This window comes from Martes martes, assembly GCF_963455335.1.
Source record: "Martes martes genome assembly, chromosome: 12".
Taxonomy (NCBI): domain Eukaryota; kingdom Metazoa; phylum Chordata; class Mammalia; order Carnivora; family Mustelidae; genus Martes; species Martes martes.
The window spans coordinates 78,970,930-78,995,321 of record NC_137900.1 but is presented as its reverse complement, the minus strand read 5'-3'; the positions used below and the strand labels follow the sequence as shown (position 1 = coordinate 78,995,321).

Here is a 24,392-nt window from a genome sequence, read left to right as displayed (position 1 = left end):
CCTGGACAGAGTCGCTGCTCAATAAATTAGCAACTATTACTCTAGAGTGCTGCCAAGCTTAGGAAATCGGCGTTTTCCCCACGCATATTTCTTCTCCTGCTTCTTCAGTCATGCATTTATGCCCTGAGCTCATAGCACCCAGTAGCCTCTACGACTGATGGTAGGGATACGTACAGTTCATTGATTCAACAGCTGTGTGCTTCAGCGTCCCTGAGTCCGGTCACCGTACAGGCACTAGGGGTAGAAACATGAGTCAGAAAGACACTAGTCCTGCTCTTCTGAACATCTGCCCCCTGTTCTGAGGCTTCCCATTCTCTAGCCCCCAAGTTCTCCATTGACCCCACAGAAAGCTCCAAGGCCACAGTTGCCGATCAGAAGAAAAAGCCTTCTCGGGGCAGACACACACCTGTGTGGACACTGAGTGTGACTTGCCGAGCAGGGCTGGATGTTACTCTCTATTTGCCCTCTTAGCATTGAATGGCACGGTCCGCAAAACTGTATGCGGGAGCCCCAAGAGTCCCCAGGAAGGGCCAGGCTCTTCTGTCAATATTGGTCAGATTGGCCCTGGGCCCTGACTTCCTTCTTAGTCTGAGTGTCACCCAAAGGGGCAGGGGATACAGCTCTGTCTCCCTCCTTAGACCAGTGTCCCCTAAGAGATGGTTCATGTTGGTCATTTGAGCTCTGGCGCTCTGAGCATGGCGCTGGCCCATCCTGCTCAGACTCAGCAGCTCGGGCGGAGAGGAAGAGCCCTGCATTACAGTCCAGGGTGTACCCTAGACCGCTGTTGCTTGGGCAAAGCCCTCTCCCTGCCAGCAGCAAGCTTCCCCATTTTATTATCATTCCCAACCCCAGGAACAGGGTTTCCTGATCTGGTCCCATTCCAGGCACCCTTCTAAAAGGTCTGCATATCATTATATATTTTACTCCTCAAGTAACCTAATCAGTGCAGTGATTCTGTTGTCCCCGTTCTACAGATAAGGCAACTGAGGCACAGTGGGAGGACTGGACTGGGTTCGGATCCCTCAGCTTCTTCCGATGCTGACATTGAGAGGCTTTTTGATTCTGCCATCCATTCATTCACTCAGTGAGTCATTGCTGACCACCCATCATTATGTTAGGGACTGTGCTACCTACTGCATGTCTGATTTTAAACATTTTTTTTTAAGATTTTATTTATTTATTTGACAGAGAGAGATCCCAAGTAGGCAGAGAGGCAGGCAGAGAGAGAGGGGGAAGCAGGCTTCCCGCTGAGCAGAGAGCCCCATGTAGGACTCGATCCCAGGACCCTGAGATCATGGCCCGAGCCGAAGGCAGAGGCTTAACCCACTGAGCCACCCAGGCGCCCCTGCATGTCTGATTTTATTTCATCCTAATAGGATGCTAGAATAGGACTTCTATGATCCATTCTACAGATGAGGAAACAAAGGCTCAGAAGGGCACATTCATTTATTAGACTGATCAGCCTTCTTTCTTAGACACCTTCTCCCATGTTCTGGGGAGACAGATGTCCTGTGGAGTGACTGAGGATAGAACTGAAGGACAGTGGGTGACCAGAGAATGAACCCTCTGTTCCACTGTGCAAGGAGGCTGGCCTTTTTTCGAGGATGCTTGCCAGCCTACGCAGATGGGGCCTTGTGACATTGTGTCCCAGCCTCATTGCAGCCACATAAGAACCTCATCCTCCGGGGGGATCGAGTGGCCCTCTCTGTTCCTCATTGCTCAGGCCCTCGACCACCCACACATCCCATCCCTGAGCCATGGGCATTCTCTGTGACCCTCGTGCCCACCACACTCCCAGTGGGCTAGGAGCTTCCCGTGGCTTCAGTAATTAAGTTCACACATGCCAAAAAGAGAAATAGCATCACAGATGCGGTCGCAAATTTTAGCTAATTAACCATATGGTCTGGATTGCTGACAGAGCGGGAAGGCACTCTGGGTAAGTGCTGGTTTCCTGGTTTCCTGGGGGGAGGGAGGACTATTAGGTGTGTCACCACGTTCTCCCAACACAAGGACACAGAGCCTCAGGGCTTCCCACCACCTGCCTGGAGCCTTCCCAGCTGTCTCCTTACTAGGAGCTGCCTTGGGGAAGGAGGTCCCTGGAAGACAGAAGGAGGGAGTCTGGCCTTATGAACAGGAAACACCCGCCCTCAGTTCAGGAGGTGTTGTAGGGGGCAGCCCTGTGTTTTGGGGTTTAGAATTTGGAGACACAGGTCTAGCAGATAAGATGCAGTGTAACATAGCAGATAGCTCTTTGGAAACCAGGACTTAAATCCCAGTGTGATCGTTCATTAGCTGTGTGACCTTGGACTTGTTGCTTAGCCTCTAAAGGGAAGCCACTCAACCTCCCTTAAGTGCCAAAAGGCAGAACCAGAGTCACTGATGACCATGCTTCTTTGATTCTAAGCATCACACGGATAGTTGGGGATACCCATGAATGAGAGAGGAAGTTGCTGATACAAACTCATGGGATTGGTACCTGAGCTCAGCCCCAAACCATGGTCTATAAAGTCCCTTATGAGCTTTGAGAAGAGGAAATCAGGTAGACCCCGAATTCATGGAGAGTCCAACACAGTTAATGGTAGCAACTGTGACAATAACTTACTGGGAACATTGAGAACCTATTTTATTCCAGATCATTTTCACTACTGTCATTGAAAATATTCACAACTCCCCGAGAGGGCTGATAGGTTGTTCCCCATTCACTGACTGAAATCGAGGTTTCAGTGGACTAAGTACAATGCCCAAGACCACGTAGACTAATCCTTTGTGGGGTGGGGATTCAGACACAATGCTGGCTAATGCCAAAGCCTGTGCTCCTCAGAGCTCCTAGAAATATTGGTTCTCTGAACGTGCTGCACTTCCTTGAAGAAGGAATTGGCGAAGCAGCTTTCCAGCTCTTGTTTAAGAACTGAGTGGTCCTGGAGAGAGAGGGGTCTGGAGACCAAGGTAGACCAAAATGGTACTTATTTAAAAAAAAAAAAAAAAGTATTTATCTGAGAAAGTACAAGTATTAGTTTCACACAGCTGCTATAATAAATTACCCAAATTTTGTAATGAAAACAATGTACATTTCTCCTGTCACTCTTTTGGAGGCCAGAACTCCTACCTGAGTCCGTTGAAACTGAAGTCAAGGAGGAGTTCCTTCTAGAAGCTTCTGGGGAGACTGGGGTGCTTTCTTTCCCATACGCAGGCATTCCTTGGCCTGTGGTCACATCACTGCAGTCTTTCCTCCCATCTTCAAATCACTTTCTGGGCCTCCCGTGGGCACATCCCTGCTTCCTTCTTCTGGGGACATGTGTGATGACAGGAGCATCCACCCGCATCGTCCAGGATAACCTCCTCATTTTAGGGTCCCTGATTTAATGTAGACGGGCAGGATAGACTAGGAGCTGTTGCTCTAAAAAGTTCCTTTTGCCATAGGAGGCTGACGTTACACAATACCAGAGAATGGGTGGCTTACATAGTAGACATTTACTTCCTCACAGTTGGTTCTGGAAGCTGGAAGTCGAAGACTAAGGTGTTGGCAAGTTTGGTTTCTTCTTGGGCCTCTCTCCTTGGCTTGTCGACAGCCGCCTTCTCACTGTGTCCTCACATGTTCTTCCTCGCGCATCCCTGGTGTCTCCATGTGTCCAAAATTTCCCTTCTTAAAATTAGAACACTGGACAGATTGGATTATGACCCACCCTGATAGCCCCATTTTAACTTAATTACTGCTTTCAAGATCCTATCTCCAAATGCAGACATACTCTGAGGTGCTGGGAGACACTGTGAAGCTTTTAAATTATGAATTTTGTAGGGAGATGCAGTTCAGCCCATAGCATTAGGTAACATTCACAGATCCCAGGAATTAAGACCTGAATATTGCTGGGGGCCATCATTTTGCCACAGTGGAACCTTGAACAATGTGGGTTTGAACTGCATGGGTCCACTTATACGAGTTGGTTTTTTTTTTTCTTTCTGATAAATACAGTACAGCACTATAAATATACTTTCTCTTCCTTATGATTTTCTTAGGAATATTTTGTTTCCTCTAGCTTACTTTTTTTTAAAAAAAGATTTTACTTATTTATTTGACAGAGATCACAAGTAGGCAGAGAAGCAGGCAGAGAGAGAGGAGGAAGCAGGCTCCCTGCTGTGTAGAAAGCCCGAGGTGGGGCTCCATCCCGGGACTCCGGGATCATGACCTGAGCCGAAGACAGAGGCTTTAACCCACTGAGCCACCCAAGAGCCCCTCCTCCTGCTTACTTGATTGTAAGACTACAGTATATAGTACAGATAACATACAAAATATGTGTTCACTGACTATGTTATGGGTAAGCCAACAGTAGTCAATGGAAGCTATTGGTAACATTTGGGGGGAGTCAAAAGTTATATGTAGATTTTTGACTGTGCAGAGGGTTGGTGCCTTCCCCTGCTACCTGTTCAAGGGTCAACTTACTTTTCCATTTAAATGGAGCAAACGGAACCAGGGCCATAGCTGGGGCACCTCGTTCTCATGTTGAAACTAAAAATCAGAAGCAGGGTCTGGGGGTATGGGGATAAACAGAAATCCAATAGCCAGGAAGTACAGGAGGAGACTGAGACTGGGTCAAAGTCTGGTTCCGAAAGAGGGCTGAGAGCGATGTGCCGATGCCCCAGGGCTACTCTGAAGTCCTATTTCTAGATCAGAAAGAGTGGGCTTGGTGAATCAGAGGAATAGTAGAAAGAGGAAAAGAGGCTTGTTTCTAAATGCCAAGATTAATGGACAGAGGTTCACACCAGCTGGAGAGGTTAGACTAGGCAACTGTTCCTCCTGGGATGATATTATGGTAGTAAGGATTCCAGAATTTATTAGGTAGTTGAACTGAACTACTTCTCAATGCACTTCTCCGTCTAACAGTCTATACTCTATAAACACGAGTCAGCAAAATTTTCTCTGAAGGGTCAGAGAGCCAGTATTTTCAGCTTTGTGAGCCATACACACTTTTACCATGGCTACTCCGCTGGGCCATTCTAATAGGAAAGCAACCAGGGACAATATATAAATATACGGATATAACTTTGTTCCAGTTAAACATTATCCACAAAAATACATGGAAGCCTCCAGACCAATGAAAGTTAATGTCACAGCTCTCTTGCCTATGCACATTAGTATTATTTTAATTAACAGAATTTCTAGAGCACTTTTAGATTTGCGGAAGAATGGAGGACAAAGTACAGAATTCCCGCTACCCTCCATACTCCTCTACCTACCGTACAGTTCCTCCTATCATTAATATCTTGCAATGGTGGCATATATTTGTTACAATCGAAGGGCCAATATTGATTCAATATTCAGTAAGGTACAGAGTATACTTTGTGTTGTACATTCTGTGGGTTTTTACAAAGGCATAATGTCATGCAGCTACCATTACAGTATCATACAAAATAGTTTCACCTCTGGTGCTGCCTACTCATCCCTCCATCTCTCTTCCCACAGTCCCGGCAGTCACCGATCTCCTCCCTGCTTTCCTAGTTTTACCTTTTCCAAAATGCGGTGTACTTGGAATCATACAGTATGTGGCCATTTTAGACCTGCTCTTTACATGGGGCGAGATGCATTTTAAGTTCTTCTCTATCTTTCTGTGGCTCCATAGCTCATGTCTGGTTGTTGTTACAAACTATCACGTTTATGGATGCACTCTGGTTTGTTGATTCAATCCATTACTGAAGGATAACTTGGTTGCTCCCCAGTTTTGGCTGGTATGAATGGGGTTGCCATAAGCATTCGTGTGCAGGGTTTTGTGTAGACATGGTTGCCACTCACCTGGGTAAGTGGTTGCTGAATTATGTGGTAAGGGTATGTTTGGCTTTGTAAGAAACCAGATTTCCTGCCAGAGTGGCTGTACCATTTGGCATCCCTCCCCGCCATGAACTCTTCCTTTTGGTCCATATCCTTACCGGCATTTGATGGCGTTAGTGCTTTAGACTGTAGCCTTTCCAACAGTTACGGAGTGGTATCTCATTGTCGTTTGATTTGCAATTACGGAATGACATGTGCTGTGCATGAATTCATAAGCTTCTCCGCTATCTCTAGATCTACTTTGGTGCTACGTCTGCTCAGCTCTTTTGCCCCTTTTTAAATCTGGTTGTTTGTTTTCTTATTGTGGAATTTTAAGTGTTCTCTGTATAATTCAGATGCAAGTCTTTTATCAGCTATGTGTTTTGCAAATATTTTCTCCCAATCTGTGCCTTGTCTTTTCGTTTTCTTAACAGTGTCTTTCACAGAGCAGAAGTTTTTAATTTTAATAAAGCCCAACATATCCTCTCTTGTTCTTTAATGGATTGTGCTTTTTGGCGTTATATCTGAAAACGTATCCACCAACCCAAGATCACCACGATTTTCTTGGATGTTGTCTTCTAGAAGTTTTATACTGTTGTGTTTTACATTTAGTTCTACGATTCATTTGGGGTCAAGTTTCTTGTGAAAGGTGTAGGTTCTGTGTCTAGATTTTTTTTCCTGGCATGTGGATGTCTGTTTGTTCCAGTACCATTCTTTTTTAAACTGTTCTTTCTCCATTAAATTGCTTCTGCTCCTTTATCAAAGATTAGGTGACTAGGTTTGTATGGGTCTATTTCTGGCTCTTTGTTCTGTTCCTTAATTGATTTGTCTACGATTTCACCAATACCATACTGTCTTAATAACTGTAGCTTTATAATAAGTCCTAAAGTTGGATAATATCAGTTCTCTAACTCTTTCTTGTTCAATTTTATATTGGCTGTTTTGGGTCTTTGAGCTTTCCATATAAACTTTAGAATTAGTTTTTTGATCTCTATAGAATAACTTAGTTGGGAATTTGATTGGGATTGTGTTGAGTCTGTAGATCAATTTGGCAAGAACTGACATTTTAACAACACAAGAACGAACATGGACTATCTTTCCATTCATTTAGATTTTTTATCACTTCTATCAGTTTTGAAGCTTTCCTCATATAGATCTTGTATGTATTTTGTTAGATTTATACCTATTTCATTTTTTTGGATGCCACTGCAAATGGTATTGTATTTTTAATTTCAAATCCAATTGTTCGTGGCTGTCATATAGGAAAGAATTTGACTTTCATATATTAACCTTGTATTCTATAATTCTGCCATATTCACTTGTTTGTTTCAAGAATGTTTGTTGCCACTGTCATTGATTCTTTGGGATTTGATACTGTAGAATATTCTTTTAAGATTTATTTATTTATTTGAGAGAGAGAGAGAGCATGCAGAGGAAGAAGAAGAGAGAGGATCTCCAGCAGACTCCCTGCTGAGCAAGAGCCTGATGTGGGGCTCAGTCTCACAACCCTGAGATCATGACATGAACCGAAGTCAGGAGTTGGACGCTTAACTGACTGAGCCACCCAGGTGCCCCCACTGTATATTATTTTTTAAAAACCCACATCACATTCCTATTATCAATAATAATAAAGGTAATTAACATTATGGAATACATAGTATGATGTGGCAGGTGTCATTGTGTATTTGTCATCTCATTTAATTCCACGACAACTGAGATCCACCAGCCCCGTTTTTTAGTCCTGCTACAGATGAGGAAACTGAAGTTTATCCAGTGACAGAAGCAAGTCTGTGTCTAAGGCAGAGACAAGACTTTGCCCCGTCCTTCTTCTTCTTCTTTTTTTTTTTTTAAAGATTTTATTCATTTATTTGACAGACAGAGATCACAAGTAGGCAGAGAAGCAGGCGGGGGAGGGGGGGGAAGCAGGCTCCCTGCTGAGCGGAGAGCATGATGTGGGGCTCGATCCCAGGACCCTGGGATCATGACCCGAGCCAAAGACAGAGGCTTTAACCCACTGAGCCACCCAGGTGCCCCCGCCCCGTCCTTCTTACTGGGAAATAAGTAGAACCTAGCACATAGTTACACATCTACCAGGCTGTTCAGATCCCTTGCCCCTTCTGATCCCCGTAATTGAGTCTGTAAGAGTAGATAATATTCTGATATTCATTTTACAAATGAGGGAACTGAGGGTCCTGAAATGAAATAACTCATTCGGGATCATGCACCCGGTAAGGGGTGGAGTTTAATACCCATTCTCACTGCAGGCGGGTAGAATTATTACAGGCAAGCCCGGGGCTCAGCGTGGCTCTGTCATAGAGCCATATGACAACCTAATCAGTAACAAGCAAGGCTAGAAGCTAAAGCTAGGGTCTTGGGAACTGAATCGAATTATATTTTGGCATCACATTTTGAAAAGATCCCAAATTGTGTTATTTAGACTCTTGTTGTGCTAGGCCCTTTTTAAGTCTTGACATCCATTGGTTTTAAGGAGCACTTAAGCCCATTTCCAGTTGTCCTATCACAGAACCCACACTTCACTTCGGTTATGGTGTAAACTAGCTAATGTCCACACTGGCTGGGGTCTGGATTTGGCTGCAACTGATGTCAGATCTATTGAAATTGAAAAAGAAGGGCTGTGAGAGACGGTCAGGTCTCCTCATTAGCTCAGCGTTGCAGAGCACGTGCACATATTGCTGCCTTTCCACTGCCTTTGGGTGTTTTCTTTCTCCATTGCTAATGACTAATAAAAAAAAGAGAGAGAAAGAGGAGAGGAAGCAAACAAGAAAGCAATTGCTATTAGATTTTCTTCTACTGCAGCAGGTTTCTCATTTTGCAAAGCTCATTAGAGGTGGCTATATGGAAAGACTTGCAGGGTGCCCCAGGGAGAAGGGGAAAGACGAGAGGGAAGAAGAAACTTTTCAGAGATATGACCCCTGCCACAAATTCACACCAGAAACAGCTGTTCCTAGGCCATGTGTTCTGATTCTAAAAAGCACCTCACCTCGTGGCTTGGTTTGAAATGTTAACAGGGAAGGAAAGAGGGAAGGAAGGTAGGGAGTGAGAGGAGGGGAGGGGAGGGGAGGGGAGGGGAGGGGAGGGGAGGGGAAGGGAGGGAGGGAGGAAGGGAAGAAAGATGGAAGGGAGGAAAGGGGACAAGAAAGATAAGAAAAGTTTCTCTCTAACTACTAACAGGAATGAAGTTATAAATGCATGGATGTTGTGTGGTTAGTTAAAATGTGGCTTTTATTTTTTTTATTTGTTGTTTTAAGTTAGGAGTTTTGAAATTTTTTTATCTAATTTGGAGTCCAACCTACTGGAGGTTCAATTTCACAAACATTTTTGAGAGTCTCTTGTGTACCTAATGTGCTATTGGGAACTGAAGGAGAGAGAAGACCAGTCTCTGCCTGCAGTGTGGGGGGAAGACATACCCACAACAATTTTGGTGTATACTGTGATAGGAAGAGAGGTGTTCAACATACCGTGCTGGGAACATTGCCTTTAGCATTAATAGCTCTCCTAGATGTCAGGGATAGGGTATGAGGTAAGGAAAAAAATTAAATCCACCAGCCAAAAAAAAAAAAAAAGAAGAAGAATCCCAGGATAGAAAGAAAAGAACTCCAAATTAGTAGCCACCTGTCCTGGGTTCTCATTATAGTCCTATCATGTGACTTGGACAAGCTGTGTCTGCTGCCTGGAAAGAAGGAAAAGAAAAGAATTTGAGGTCCATCCCAGCTCTAAAATTTGCATCTCCCTTACTCCTAACCAAGACAGACTTTCTAGAATGTTATGTGAAACTGTGCTCCACAGCAACAATAACTACCCTTTACCGAGGGCCTTGTTCTTGCCAGGCCTTCTGCTAAGCAGTTTGGATTACGGGCTCTTCTCATCTTCACAACAAGTATGTAAGGCTGGGATAAGCAAACAGAGGCCCCGAAAATGTCCATTGTTCTGTTCAACCAGAGTCATGTAGGGGATTGGAGTTGGAACTACAACATAAACTCAGGTGTGCCTGGCTGGGAGACCGCTTCCGAGGTGAGAAAGGAGACACAGAGTGCCCATGGGAACAGGGCTCCTCCTCTCCAGGACTCCTTCTTAGCCCTCTGTGCTAGAGTCGTTTGGGGACACATGTTTTTGGCAAAGAAATGACCCAGGGCTTCAAAGACCCCCAGAGATGGGAAGGGACTTGCACAGCCTCACAGAACTGGCTTCCTGTCCAGGGTAGGACTGGGGGTACATGAGGAATGGTGAGGATACACGCCAGGATTCAGGCAGAGTCCCTGGTCGACCTTTGGACCCATTCAGCAAGGGGTTTAGCACACCTCTTCTGTGTCTGTTGCTAAGCTAGACCCTTGAGACAGACGTGAATGGAGGCAGGTATGGGGGTTGGGGTGCCCTGAGAACAGAGAAGGCCCTGAACACCAAAAATTGAAGATCCTAAATGCAATGGAAATGGTTTTAAGGGCACAGGGATATTGGCTTCTGTCTTTGACTGTGATCGCGTGAGCAGCTAGACCCTTCTGGAATGGAGCGGGGGAAACCTCAGCGTGCAGTAGGGGCCAGCCATCTCGGCTCCGAAGCTCAGCCACCCCCTTGGACCAAGGGACTCTTCACTCAGACCCTACAGATCTGGGTTCCAAGGCAGCCTTTAGGTCCAAACCTCTGGTGGATCTGCGGCAAGGCTAATTCTCCTCTTCAGATCTCTTTATAGCATCTGGAAGGCAAAGATGGGATGTGGTGGTGTCTCAGGGCCTTTGATTCCTCCCCCGGAGAACTGGAGGGAGAAGTTCGACAAGCTGCTCCAGAGGCCGGTGTTAGGGACAGCAGGCCGGTGTTAGGACACAACGAGGAATCCCTGTGCTGACATACCGGCAAGGACATGGAGAGCGAAGGGGATGAGGAGAAGATAATGTTTCTCTAGCCTGCAATTTCTTTCAATTTCAAGGATTGCAATTACCAGGACGGGAGTTAGTAGTGGCCATGCCTGGAATGCTTAAGTGAGTTTGGTGCCACTGGTGGAAATGGTTTTGCATTTAGAGATGGAGGCCTGTGCAAGTGTAAGCCAGGCTTCACATTGTGTGTGTGTGTGTGTGTGTGTGTGTGTGTGTGTGTTCACACACACCTGCAGATGCATGAGGGTGGGGCAGGAAAAAGTGTGTTCATGGTTAGGGAGGGGGGTATGGGAGTGGCATCGATGCCCTCCTTGCGTGTGAGCCTAGGAAAGTGACCTCACCCCACTGAGATCCAGCTTCCTCACCTCCATCATTGAGATCATAATAATGACTTTGCAAGATGTTAGAAATGTCTCTTTCTGTTGGCACTGTTTTAACAAAATAACCATCGATTACATGGCTCAAACCACAAACTTTTTTTTTTAAGATTTTATTTATTTATTTGACAGAGATCACAAGTAGGCAGAGAAGCAGGCTCCCCGCTGAGCAGAGAGCCCGATGTGGGGCTCGATCCCAGGACCCTGGGATCATGGCCCAAGCCAAAGGCAGAGGCTTTAATCCACTGAGCCACCCAGGTGCCCCTCAAACCACAAACGTTTTATTTCTTCAAGCTCTGGAGGCTGGGAAGCTCAAGTTCTAGGCACTGCCAGATTCAGTGTCTGCCTAGGATCTGTTTCCTGGTTCATAGACGGCACCTTTCCTCACTTGGTGGAGAGGACAGGGAGCTCTCTGGGGCCTCTTTCATAAGGGCACACATCCCATTCACAAAGAGCCCACCCTTATGACCTAGTCACCTCCCAAAGGCCCCACCACCAGATATCATCACATTGGGCATTAGGTTTCAACATATGGATTTGGGGGATGGGACACAGACATTCAGTCTAAAGCAAAAAAAAAAAAAAAAAAAAAAGCGAGAAAGGCATCCTGCAGAGCCCTTAACACATGGCAGGCATTCAATAAAGAGCAGTTACGTTATTAATGTGGGCATCCATCTGGCACATTCAGCTAGCACTGGTATTTTCAGTGAGTCAACTTTCACTTTCCAGCATTGCGTTGAGGGGCAAAATTAAACATTACTAGCATCTTTTTGCCTCGTCTTTTAAGAACATGGAGTTTAATTGTTCAAAGTCCAGCTGAGTAGTTTTGTGCACTTATTAATCTCTTTATTCTTCTGCTCCCTTATTTAAAACAAACAAACAAACAAAGCCCTTAGAACAAGAGTACTTAGCTCCCAGGGTGGCTGTGTGAAAAGAGATGTGTGTAAAACCCTTAGATCGATGCCTAGGACATTGTAAAGAATCAGTAGATGTTACCTTAAAAGTGATGCTTATTATTTTGATACTAGATAATGAGGGAAGAAAAGATAATGAGGAAGAAAAAAAAAAAAGATAGGGAGGGAGACCTGAATAAGGCTATGACTCAGGCCCCACAGAAAGGATATTGCATTACCACAGCTGGATGGGGTATCTCCCCTTCATAGCCATTCAGATAGGAGTCATTCATTCATTCATTCATTCACTGAATAAGTGCTTACAGAACCCCTTGTGTGTGTTTCAGCCACCGTGTCAAGGCTGGATGTATAGCAGCAAATAGGACAGACATGGTCCTTGCCTTCAAGTGCCCTTGGTCCCCAAGGGAACCAGTGAGTGACCGGGACCAACAGTCCAGTGTGAAGATGCCAAAATAGGGGAGGGATGGGGCATTAGAAACCCAGAGAAGGGACATCTAACCCCCAAATGAAGGGAGAGGCATCAGCAAAGCTCTCCTGCAGGGGGGGGATAGAGTGTGGTAGGCAGAATAATGCCCCCCAGATGTCCATGGTTTAATCCCCAGACCCTGTGAATAAATTACCTTCCATGGCAAAGGTGGTTAAGGGTGTGGGTAGAAATGAGGTTGCTGATCTTGAGATAAAGAGGTTATCACCTAGATTATTCAGGTGGACCTAATGTAATCCTAAATCCTTAAAGTGGAAGGGGGAGGTAAGAGAGGAGGCCAGAGAGGGATGTGATCCCAGAAGGATCACATCTTCTTGCCTTGGCTCGCTCTGATAGTAGCAGAGGGGTCCTGGAGCCAAGGAATGTGGGCCGTCTCAAAAGCTGAAAAGGCAAGGGAGTGGTTTCTCCTCTGGGGCCTCCAGGAAGCATGCATCCCTGCTGACACCTGACTGTAACCCCGAAACCCGTGTCAGACATCTGACCTTCAGAAACATAACGAGTGTTAAGTTGGTGTAAGCCACGAAACTGGCAGTGATTTGTTATAGCAGCAACAGAACACTAATACCCGGAGCCAATGATACATGGGAGTCAAGAGCGTGGGTTTAGAAAAGCATTCCGGCCACAGGATGGTGAATGGCTCGGAGGGATCTGTCTGAATGCAGACCGCATCGTTAGCGGGTTGTTGTGCAGCCCCAGGATGCAAGGAGTGTAGATGAGGAAGGCGCAGAGGGTAATCGGCCCCATAGATCCCTGCGGCTGAGAACTACAGAGCTTGGAATGGGAAACAGACGGGCAGAGAACAACCACGCCTTCTGGAAGCCGCGGTCAGGGCCAAATCGGGTGCTGTGCAAGTAGGAGCTCACTTCCAAAGAAGGGGCTCAGGGATACCTTCCAGAGAAGATGACACCATGAAGTCTCTCGTGGGGCCCTCCAGAGGGCTCAGAGGAGGTTACAAACATAAATCAAATGCAGCCCTGGCTTTGCAGGAGCCCACGGGCCAGACAGAAGGGGTCAGGCAGGTTAACGTAGCCATTCTTACCGACCCGCCAGGACACGCCGGGTGCAAGCAGCTCTGGGCTGGAAATCAAGAATATGGATGTGTAGCCTGTTCTGGTCTTGCGAACCCGGGAGCCTTTACCGAAGTCACTTCTCTGCCCCCTGCCTTTGTCTCCTCGCTCTTCATTGTTGGGAGACTCCGCTGAGATAACAATGGCCTGGGGTGCCTGGGCCTCTGCAGAGCCAGTGAAGCAACTTTGCACCCATGATCCGAGAAACGGCATGGAGGGTGGGGTCATGAACTTCATCTTGCCCAGCAGGGGATGGCGGCCCTGGGAGCCTCCCCCTGGAGGTGGTCGAGCTTGCTCGGAATGCTGGGGATTTTAGGGAGATCTGGCAGTCTTCCTGTGAGTCTCACATGTAGCAGCTGAGCTGAGATGGGCTGCCAGCTGGGAGGCTCAGGAAGAAGGCAAGAGCCTCCTGATGGGCCAAGACACAGCAGTCTGCTCTCTGGCCATGGCAGGTGGAAACGGGGGTGTCCGGAGAGCTCTGGGGGTTTCATTGTAAGGGGACATGGGCCCCGGAGTCAGTCCTGCTGGCATAACTTATGTCGACCCCCACTCCCACTGCACGCAGTGGGTGATGGGGAGCAGGGTACATGCAGGGCCTCCTCGCTGGGTCTCTCTCAAATCTGTGTCTCTCCTCGATATTCCGTCACACCGCTCCTCCACCATGCTGGTCCGGGTGGCTGCAAAACCCCGTAACTGGTCTCCCTCCCTCCAGTCTTGTTCCTTTTTTGGCTTGCCCTCCAGGCTGTGTCCAGGCTCAAAATCTCTGGTCAGATAGTATTGCTGTCCCGCCGAAACCCCTGCCGTGGGGGTGTCCTTGCCCTCAGAAGAAAGCCTGTGTTCCATAGCATCCCTTTGAAGACTTGCAAGAGCTGAGCTCTCTATCTGCCCCTCTTCAGCCCATCTTTGCTTTTTTACTCAATGCTTTTACATCCTGAATCTTAGCTTCTTTCAATTCCGAGAATTTGGCATTTGAGTGTTCCATCTCTCTCTCTCTCTCTCTCTCTCTTCGTCTCCCGTCTCCCATAGACACACACACACACACACACACACACACACACACACACACAGAGCACTTTGGACTTTTGCACATGCTGTTCTTTCTGCCTGGACCCCACTCCCACCTTCTTTTCTTGCTCTTTCCCTGGATAACCCCTCCCAATCAGTCAAGGTTCACCACCTCCAGGCAGCCTTCCTCCCCTACCCCATCTGTATTAGGTACCCCTCCTCTTTACTCCCTTGGTCTCTGTACCTCCCCTATGAAACTTAAACTTTTTTGAGTCTTAAATTTTATCACTCTACCTCTAACCATCTCTTTAAACAGTTAAAGATTCAAACTTTTTTTTTTTTCACCACTACAACTCAGTTATGCAAGAACACTGTAGTCTTCTGATTTTTCTACCACTGATACAATCTTTTCCTCAACTTTCCATTCTGCGGATAGCAAAAAAAGTATTTCAAATTGCCAATTAAGGATATAGAACATCCTCTTTAGGGAAACTATTTAGTCTATTGGAAGTTGAGCTCCTTACGGACCCACGCTGTCTTTTCCTCACCCAGCAGGCTCCCCCACCTCCACTCCGCCTCAGGGCACAGGGGCTGCAGATAGCAGAAGGACTTTGGTATAAACTTAGCCCGCTGGGTCCTTGTTGGAGTCACTCTATGATTTCTTACTTGAGCTTGGCTCCAAGCCCCTTTGCACTGGCAACCCATTAGGATGTGGATGGCCTTGGGTAGTCTTTTGAGAAGAATCCACTGCCAAAGTCCAAATTCACGAGGTCCCCACACTCTGAATTCCCCTTGTTCTAATCTCAGGGACCCTTCCCCATCCCTGCCTCCGTGGGGGCATGGAGGGTGTACTAGGATGTCATGTCCACTTTCTTCTCTCTACCCTGTGGGTGCAGGAATTGGAGGCTGACTTCTGCCAGCCTCTCGCTCACCTCCTGCTTCCCTCTCATGGGAGTTTCCATTGGCTTATTGGATAAAGGGGCTCCCCACCTCCTCAGACTAATCCCTGATCTGGGGCGACAGCCCCCTGTGTTCCCACTTACCTGCCCTGGGCCATTTCCCAAACCCTTGTTAGTATCTTAAGCATTTGTAGATGCTGCCCTCAAGGCTAGGGTGGGTGGGGAGGGGGTGCTGACTTCTAATAGTCCAGAAAGAGGTTGTCTACCCTTGAGTCTGGGCTCCTGGCACCCTAGCCTTCTTTCCTCAGCAATCCCTCCCAGCACTGGTATCAGAAAGAAGGGTTTTCTCCTTCCTTTTCCTGTCTGGTGGGAACTCCCCTGAGGTCATAGCCTGAATCATCTGTACACTAAAAGAAGACACTATGATCTGAGTCAGCCAGGCCTGGCTTTGATATAGAAGGGGACCTTCACTTCCGGCACAGGCCGGCTTTCCAAACTCTTATCTAGCTCAAGACACTACAAAGTCAGCTTTGAGATGCAAAGCTGGGCAGTGACCCCCTTTCTTCTCTAGATGGTATTTGTCCTTCTACCTAAGGGATGAATGCTTTTGATTTAGTAGGTCGAGTATCAGAGACAAATATGATTTATGGGGAATGAAAAATGTTTCATTTTAACCTTTTCAAAACCATTATTCACCTTGCACACGTTTACACACGTGTGTAGAAGCATTTGTACACATGTATCTCCTACTAGGTGTGGGGAGCTTAAGGGCAGAGAATGTTTATTTTGTCATTGTGTCATTGTATTCCCAAGGCCTGGTACATAATAATAAAGATTTATTGGATATTCGAATGATTGAATGAATGAATGAATGAATGGTTGAATGCAAGAATGACTAAGTCTAGCACTCGAGCAGGGAATGTAAACAAAGACCCATAATTAAAAAGCAGCTCCCGGGAGAACCAAGTTTCTGACTGCTCCTGGAGAAGAACAGGGCATGAAGGTAGCCATGGACAGACGTCAGCCTCATTTTAAACACCAGGCTCTGTGACTCCAGCACCTATGGACTGGCTATAGGATCGAGCCCAATACCTCTCAAACTGGGGCTCAGAGAAACCCAAATATTTTGCACCAGCTATTCACCCCTCCCAGTCCCAGAGGTGGGGAGTGGCTTCCCCAGCCCCCCACAGTGAGACAGTGACAGAGCCAAGATGAGACCAGGTGTCCCCGCTCATTGACCACAGAGGAAACCACATCTCAGCCAAAGACGCTGCTCTCACTTGGCGGAAAGACTCAGTGTAGTTGTAGGTGAGGGATGGGGCACGGTTTAAACCGGGAGAGATGTCCTCATTGGGGTTGGGAGCTTATGGCCACCGCTGGAGGAGGCTTTGGGCAGCCTAGGGAGAGCCAGGAACCACAGACCACTCCTTGCAGACTCAAGAGCTTGCAGCCCACAGCTCCCAGCCCTCCTTCCCCTAAGAAAGGCTGCAGACAGCGCTGGCTGGCTCTGGGATGATTTACTTCCCTGAAATACCTCAATTTAAATGCTAATTTCCCCAGAACTGAGGGGTGATCCGGCTCCTGCTTGCTGGTGGCTGTGTATTAATGTATCCAAAACACTCACACATATTCTTAAATTGGGGCAGGAGGGAGGGAAGACCTGGGTGGTGAGGGGGAGGGTGGAGGAGACCAGCTTCCCCTGCTTGTCATTCTTGTCGGCATGGCTGATGGGCGCGAAGCTAGACAGGGTGCATCCTCGGTGGAAATGCTCTGTAGGCTTGAGTCACTCGGAGGTTCGGTGCAGATGGCATTGGAGGGAGAAGAGGCCTGATACTGAGGGGGCTTCTACAGAGTAGGCACGGTCTTGAGTTCTCTGAGGCTCATGAAGAGATTCAGGATCTAGTGTGGGTTTCGGGAAATGGGACCCTCACTCAAGAGAGCTTTGCATGAATCTTCCTCCCAACCCCTTCAAGTCCCAAACTCACTACTTTTGCAGGGGGGGTCACTAAGGTTCCTAAAATGGAACTGAATTCCCCAAAGCCAGATGGCATTTGTTTCCGTGTCTGAAGGACTTCTGAGCCTTTGCCTTTTCCTCCAATGAACCCCAAGGCCATTTCTGGGATCTAATTACAGGCAAGATGCATGAGGGCAAAGTGACAGGAAGGTTTTATTCCAACGGGAGAAATCAAGATGATGACGTGGAGGAGGAGGTGGTTTTTTAACTGGGCCTCTGGCTTCCTGCTGACGCTCCTCGCCCCCGCCCACCCCCTGTTTCTCCGCCCCAGTGCAAATGCACACACGGACACCGTGCTCCTTCAGAGTGCGAGGTCTGACTACCCCTGCTTCGAGAGGTCACCTTTTCCCTTCTGGGCCCTGCCACCTCGGGGGGGGGGGCGGGGGCTGGGGCCCCTGGCTCCTAGCCAAGTTCTGTAGGAGCCGGGCTGCCTGTGCACTTGGGAAGAGAAAGAAAGTAGGGTTTGAAGCTCCGTGTAGAAGAGCTGAAATTTTAGACCCAAATTCCCAATATCCCTTAGATCCAAGAGTTCTTTGAGCACTTGCTCTGTATGCAGATGGCACTGTGCTAGGCCCTGGCAAGGAGGCATAAAGGAGAGAGGCATGGTCTTGGCCCCCGTGGAGCACAGTTTAGTGGGCCACGTGCGTATCATACAGGGTCCCCATGAGCACAGCTACCGTTAGGAGCTGGGAAGCTCTTCATGGAAGAAAAGAGCCAGATGCTGTGGGAGAGCATAGCAGGAGAACTGGCTCCGGGCGGATTTCTCAAAGGCAGGGAAGTAACATGTGGTCTGAATGATGAGCAGGTGATGGCCAGGTGCAGGGGCCAGGGGTGAGGGCTTCCCGGAGAGAGAGGGCAAATCCCCAGTGCACCCTTTGTAGGAAGCAAGTGTATCCCACAAGGGGGACTTAAGGGCAGTCAGTGTAGCTGGACAACCAGGGGACAGGTGCTCAAAACATGCGGCAGGAGGAGTAGGCAGAGGCCAGATCTCGAAGGCCTTGCAGACCTTGCTACATTGCTTGCCTTCTACCCTGGTCCTTGTGAATGGGTGAATGGGATACCTCCCTGTCCCCTTCTGGGCCCCTGGGATGCAAAGCAAACCCTGTCAAATGGGAGACCTGAAGCAGTGTCCGTGGAATGAGTGAGACCTTGTATTCCCAGAGTTCTCCCGTGTTCCCAGAGCCCAGGATCTGCTATTTTTAAAATGTGATGAATCTTTTCATAGACTATCAACCGAGCTCGAACTCTTTTTCATGGATGTTTTGGGGGAGATGTTTGTCTACAGAAACAGGGCCCTGTCACTGTTTGAAACGTGGCATGCTCTTATGTACACATACGGACCCCTCGTGGGCACGAGAGCGCACGTGCTCCGGCCTTGAACAGCAGAACGGCCTGGTCTCGGGTTATGCCAGTGTCTGGCCTTGAACAGCAGGACGGCCTGGGCTCCAGTGATCAGGAGCACGGACTTGGGATTGGTCCCTTGAACGTGTGCTTACTGAGTGCAGGGCGCTAAGCGCGGAGCCCCTAACTGTGGGCTCCTAACTGACTTCCTAACTGGGGACCTCAGCCAGACAAGTTCCCTAACCCCTCTGAGTGCTCTTTTCTCTATTTATAAAAGGGGAATCGTAACGGTAGTTTTCTGCTAGAGTTCCCACGGAGTTAAAATCGCACACACGCACACACACATCCTGTCTAGGATGTAGCTGGTGATGAACAAGATGATCGATACATAAATATTACTCATTCTTCTTCCTGTCTTCCTATTGTTAGGGTTAGTTGCCTTATAGTCTTTTTCTTTTTCTTTTTTTCTTTTTTTGCCTTATAGTATTTTCTACACACATGCACACACAGGCTCTGAGAATCTGAATTCACTTTCTGCCGTCCGCATTTAGCCAGCCTCCCGCGTCCCTTTCCCAGGTTGGTGGATTCTGAGGCTGCTGTCTGGGTTCTGTCTGAGGTTCTGGGCCCAGTGGAACTTCCCCGGCGGTGGCCGTTCCCCTCTGTGTTGTTACCTCCTCAGAGAGCCTGCGGATGCAAAGGCCCTGGGCGCCCTCTGCTGGCAGCGGCCGTGCAGGACTCGTGACCATCCCCAGGTGTCCTCGAAGGGACCAGGTCCTTAGGGACCATCCTCGGACTTTGCTCTTCCTGCCTTGCCGTCCCCTGCTTCGTGACTGCCTCCCTCCCTCCCAATCTTCGCACTGGCTTGCAAACTCCCACCCCTGCATCCTTCCCCTCCTTCTCAAGTGCTTCCTCAGGATCCTTCCTGCTCCCTGAAAGCTCAGGGGGGAAATCCTTCTCCCAAGAAGACGGGCATCATGAGCCAGCCTGAGGTTGCCCATTGTGCCGTTTCCCATTGTCCCTTTGGGGTCAGATTTACCCACAGAGTGAAGCCTGGCTTAACCAGAAGACAGGGGGATGGGGGGTGAAGAGGGGGGCTCTGTCTTTAAATGCAGTGCCAGAGAAGGTGTGAAATGGAGCCCCTCCCCACATGGTAAAATGGAAAACATAAGCTTGCTTTCAGATCCCTCTTCCCAAATGCACTCTGTGCCAGTCCCAGAAGGCGCTACGCCCCTCAGAGCCTCCACTTCCCCATTGGCTGAGGGAGGACACCCAGTTCCAGGGACACCGAGCACCTGGTGTGGTCAGGTCAGAACGGGCAGCAAGCTCCTTCTCACAGCTGCGATCTGTCTGGGCTCAGGGCCCCCATGCGTGCTCCTGCTCTTTCGGCGTAGACAGTGCCCTGCACCCGAGCAGTGGTGAGGAATGGGAACTGTGGGGCCAGACCAGCTGGGATCTCCAGCTGCATTGTGCTGGGCAGCCTCTAACCTGAGGGTCTTAATGGCATCAGCTTCACAGGGTTGGGAGGGGACCAATGTACAGTGCCTGGAACAGTGCTCGGTGCATAGTATGTGCTCAACAAACAGCTATTCTTATCATCATGGTAATGGTATTTCATTAAGGCAGACCAAACAGCTTTTATGATCCTCACCTTACCTATGAGAAAATTGAGGTTTGATCGGTCTACTCCAGGCTGTACCGCTGGGGTGTGCTGTGGGCAGAATTGGCGCCCAGTCTTGAGAGACATTGGCATCTTCTCATGCCTGGCCTTACCTGCCCATGGAACAATTCATGGGTCTCATGGGGAAGGGTCCCAGAAGCATCCAGCCCACCTGGAATTCCTGATAGCCACAGCCCGCTGACTGTTATGCTTGGCTCCATTGTTGTCTCCTCCAGTTGGCTGAGAAGATCTAGAGGACCAGGGAAGAATCCAGCCTCTCTGAATCCCTAGATCCAGCTCAGGGCTCCACACAGAACATATATTTAGCTGATGAGAGCAGAGGGACACCCTCTCCTGGGCCATATCTTTGTGGGAGGATCTGTATCCTCACAGGCCAACCTCAGAAGGGAAAATAGGAGGAAACGTAGTCCCTCAAACCCTGGCAAGTGTTACATGGTCCTTTTTCCAGAAGGCTCTCTCTTTCTGTTCACTTTGCTGTTCCACGCACCCAGGCTTGCAAACAGATCGTACACTAAGCACAGACACCTAGGAGAAGCCGTGATCACAGGCACACACACATAGGCATAAACACGTACAGCTTGCCAGACAGACAGTGGTCCTCCCACACAGGCACATGAGATAGCATGCCTCAGTGTCCCCCGTGTGGACCCAGAAACTCACAGTCATGCACACGCATGCCCAGCAGACACTCCCCAGCCCAACTGCCTATGTTACCGAGTGGGCAATCAGCAGACCTCCAGGCACATCCCAATATTCACCTCCTCTTAACCCTGTACCGCATGTTTTATCATCTGCAAAAAGGATATAATCTACAGCTCTCTTGCTGTAAAGATTAAATGATACAGTGTATGCAAAGTGCTTAGCCAGACCCAGTAAATGATAAGGATCCGGAACTTTGTAAGAGATGATGGTGATGGTGAAGATGGAGATAATGGCTCTTCCCCTGGACTCCAGGGTGCTCAGGAGTCAAGATGTAGGGGGCTGTCTGTTCACTAAATGAATGAATCCTTGGGACACTTCACGGGTGCCTGGGGGAGGTGCGCACCGTGGGGACATGGAGTACAGACAGGAAGTGCTCCAGGCCCGTATGACGTCTGCACAGCTGTTTCTGATGGACCTGAGATCTAGGCTCCAAAGGCATTGTTTTGGCATTCCCTGTTTTTGTTTTCCTCTTTCTGATTTTCATTCCAAGGGGTCCGATGAAGTGATAAATCTCTTCCTCCCTTTGTCTTCTCCTCCCCCTCCTCCTCCCCTCCAGACTGTAATTACTGTTTCAGAATCCGAGGGTCCCTGAATATGAAAGGACCTCAAAAGTCAGATGTTAACACAGAAATGCCTCCAATACCTGCATATCAAGTAGCTGTCCGTTTCCCTCCTTGCATACTCTCAGGAACGGGACGCTCACCGCCTCTCCTGGCAGGCTGTTCTATTTGGAGGCGAGTCTGTTGTGTAAAAGATTGAAGCCTGCCTCCGTATGATGCCTCATTACTACCCTACCTGCCCTAAAGACTACCTTTGTTCAGGGTTCAGTTCCGTGAGGTCACCCCAAGGACTGTCTTGGAAACAGAGTTTCTTGGCATGGCATTATAAGGAAGGAATAGAGGCCCCTGAAGAGATTAGAACGGGAGAAAGAGCACTAGCCCGGGGTCGGGGGGATGTTCTGGGAGCAGGTCATTCCGCTTGTCTAGGCCTCAGTTTCCCTATCTGTAAAAGAGGAGTCTGATCCAAAAGATCGCTCAGGAACTTTCCACTTGAACACCACCTGTTCTTTCAAGCCCTCCTGCCCCTTTCTCTGCGCGCACTCCACACTCTTCTCGGTTCCCTCACATTCTGGCTCACCATTGTCACTGCTTACGCAAGGGGATGTTTAGCAGCCAAATACACAGTTTGTAGAGCATCAGACTGTGTCTTAAGCAATTGGCAGCTTTATCCCATTAAGTGTTTACAACTACCCTGAGATCTCACTTTATAGCAAGGAGATCAAGGTTCTGAGGAGCGGGAGTTCCCTCCAGACTGCACAGCTAGTACACGGTGGGCCAGGATTCTGAGCCCTGGCCTGCCAGATTCTAGAGCCTGTCATTAGCACTTCTCTGAGGCGGGATTCGGAGAGCCGGATGCATGGCGGCAAGGATGCGCAGCCTCTCCTGAGTGTCTCCATGCTGATGCCAAGCTCACTGCCCTCCTACCCTGCAGCCCCCGGCGGCCTCCACGCCCTCACTTGGCAGTCTCTGTGCTCCTCTCCACAGGGAGAACAACTTCATCAAGGACTTCCCTCAGCTGGCCGATGGGCTGCTGGTGATCCCGCTGCCAGTGGAGGAGCAGTGCCGGGGCGTCCTCTCCGAGCCCCTCCCGGACCTCCAGCTGCTCACTGGTAAGACACACCTGCTGGACCTCCCCCAGCCTCTCTCACCGCACACCTGGCCTCTCCAGGTGCCTCCACACATCCCAGACGGGCCTGTCCAGACCTCCTCCTACCTGAGGGACAGAAGGCCGAAGGGACCTGCTATTGGCGGTGGCAGGCAGGGGTGTGGGGGGGCTCCTGCTGTGGGCTCTGCAGAGCCGGGGGGCTTCTCTGAGACTCCAGAATTGGAGCTGGGCCGGATTGGCTTTCAGCAGATTTCCGGGATTTTGACTGTAGTCACCGTGCTGTGCCTCAGCCCCACAGAACTTCTGCATCCCACATCACCGGACCTTTGGACCCCGTGACCCGCACCTCCCCACGTCCCCAGCCATTCTACTCTCTGCTCTTATGAGTCCGACCTCTTGATTCTACATAAAAGTACGACCACGCGGTATTTGTCTTTCTGTGTCTGGCTTAGTTCGCTAGGTTTATTTTTACATCATTCTAAAGCAAAATCACTGGACCCCTCCACCGGGGGCCTGTCTTACTTGAAAGGGTTTGTTACACAGCTTGATTTTGAACATGGGCGTTGAGCCGTCTTGGGGGGTGGGTATCGTTTTCCCCATTTTAGAGACGAGGAATCTGGACTCAGAGAGGGGACAGGAGCAGCCCAAGATCCCACAGCCTGCCAGGACGAGAACCAGGTGCCACGGTTCCAGGTCTTCTGCCCATTCCACTGGCTCTGCAGCTCCCCACCCCTACCCCCTGTCTCCTCGCCCGTCCCCTCACAGGAAAGCTATCTTCTGCAGGCTCTCCTGGGGCTCCCTGTCTTCTGTCCCACCCAGGATGCCCTTCTGCTCCCCCTTATCTTTTCCCAGTTCCTCTCCTGTCCTTTGTGGAGGGATTTTCCTAAGATGGGAGGGCCCTGGCTCTGCTTTGGTGATTCAGTACTTGGGTATCTCAACCACGGCCCCGGGGAGAATGGCCCCCCTGGCGAATGACGGATGTCTCACTGAGAGGGAAACTGACCCCCAGGGAAGACCCTTCTGCTGCTTGCTAGCACTTAGAAGCTGCACGAGCTTTTCCTGTAAAGAGGCACAGACAGGGCAGAAGGACCCATGTGTGTCGAGGGTCTCCCAGGGGCCACGCACCCTGCGTGTCTGAATCCATGTAACCCTGTGAGGGTTATTGTCCCCCTTGAAACGGATTAAAGAAATCATTTAATTAGTCCAAGTTCACATGACTAGTCTATCGTTGAGTCAGGATTTAAGCTCACTGCCCAAAAAGCCCACTGATCCCAAAGCTGATGCCGGATCCATGACCCTCCATCCCCTTCTGGACCGGTCTTCCTTCAAAAAGGGCCCAGATGTTGGGGAGGGTATGGGCTATGATGAGTGCTGTGAAATGTGTAAACCTGACGACTCACAGACCTGTACCCCTGGGGATAAAAATACATTATATGTTTATTAAAATAAAAAAATTAAAAAAGGGGGGCCCAGATGTAGATCAAATGAAATCACAAAAATAAAAATGCTTCACAAAATCTGCTGACAGGGACTGTAAAGGGTGTCTAGTCTAATCCT

At 48.8% G+C, this 24,392-nt stretch overlaps 1 protein-coding gene across 4 annotated transcripts in view; it reads left to right on the top strand.

Moving 5' to 3' along the window:
- The window catches only part of ASTN2 (astrotactin 2), a gene marked incomplete at its 5' end in the record, with an annotated part of 861,701 nt that overhangs the window by 593,722 nt on the left and 243,587 nt on the right, over positions 1-24,392 (top strand). For all 4 annotated transcript variants that reach the window (XM_080820162.1, XM_080820161.1, XM_080820159.1 and 1 more), the window contains one exon: positions 22,715-22,839. In XM_080820162.1, the coding sequence (XP_080676288.1) occupies positions 22,715-22,839 (125 nt within the window). The remainder of the gene's footprint in view (positions 1-22,714; positions 22,840-24,392) is intronic.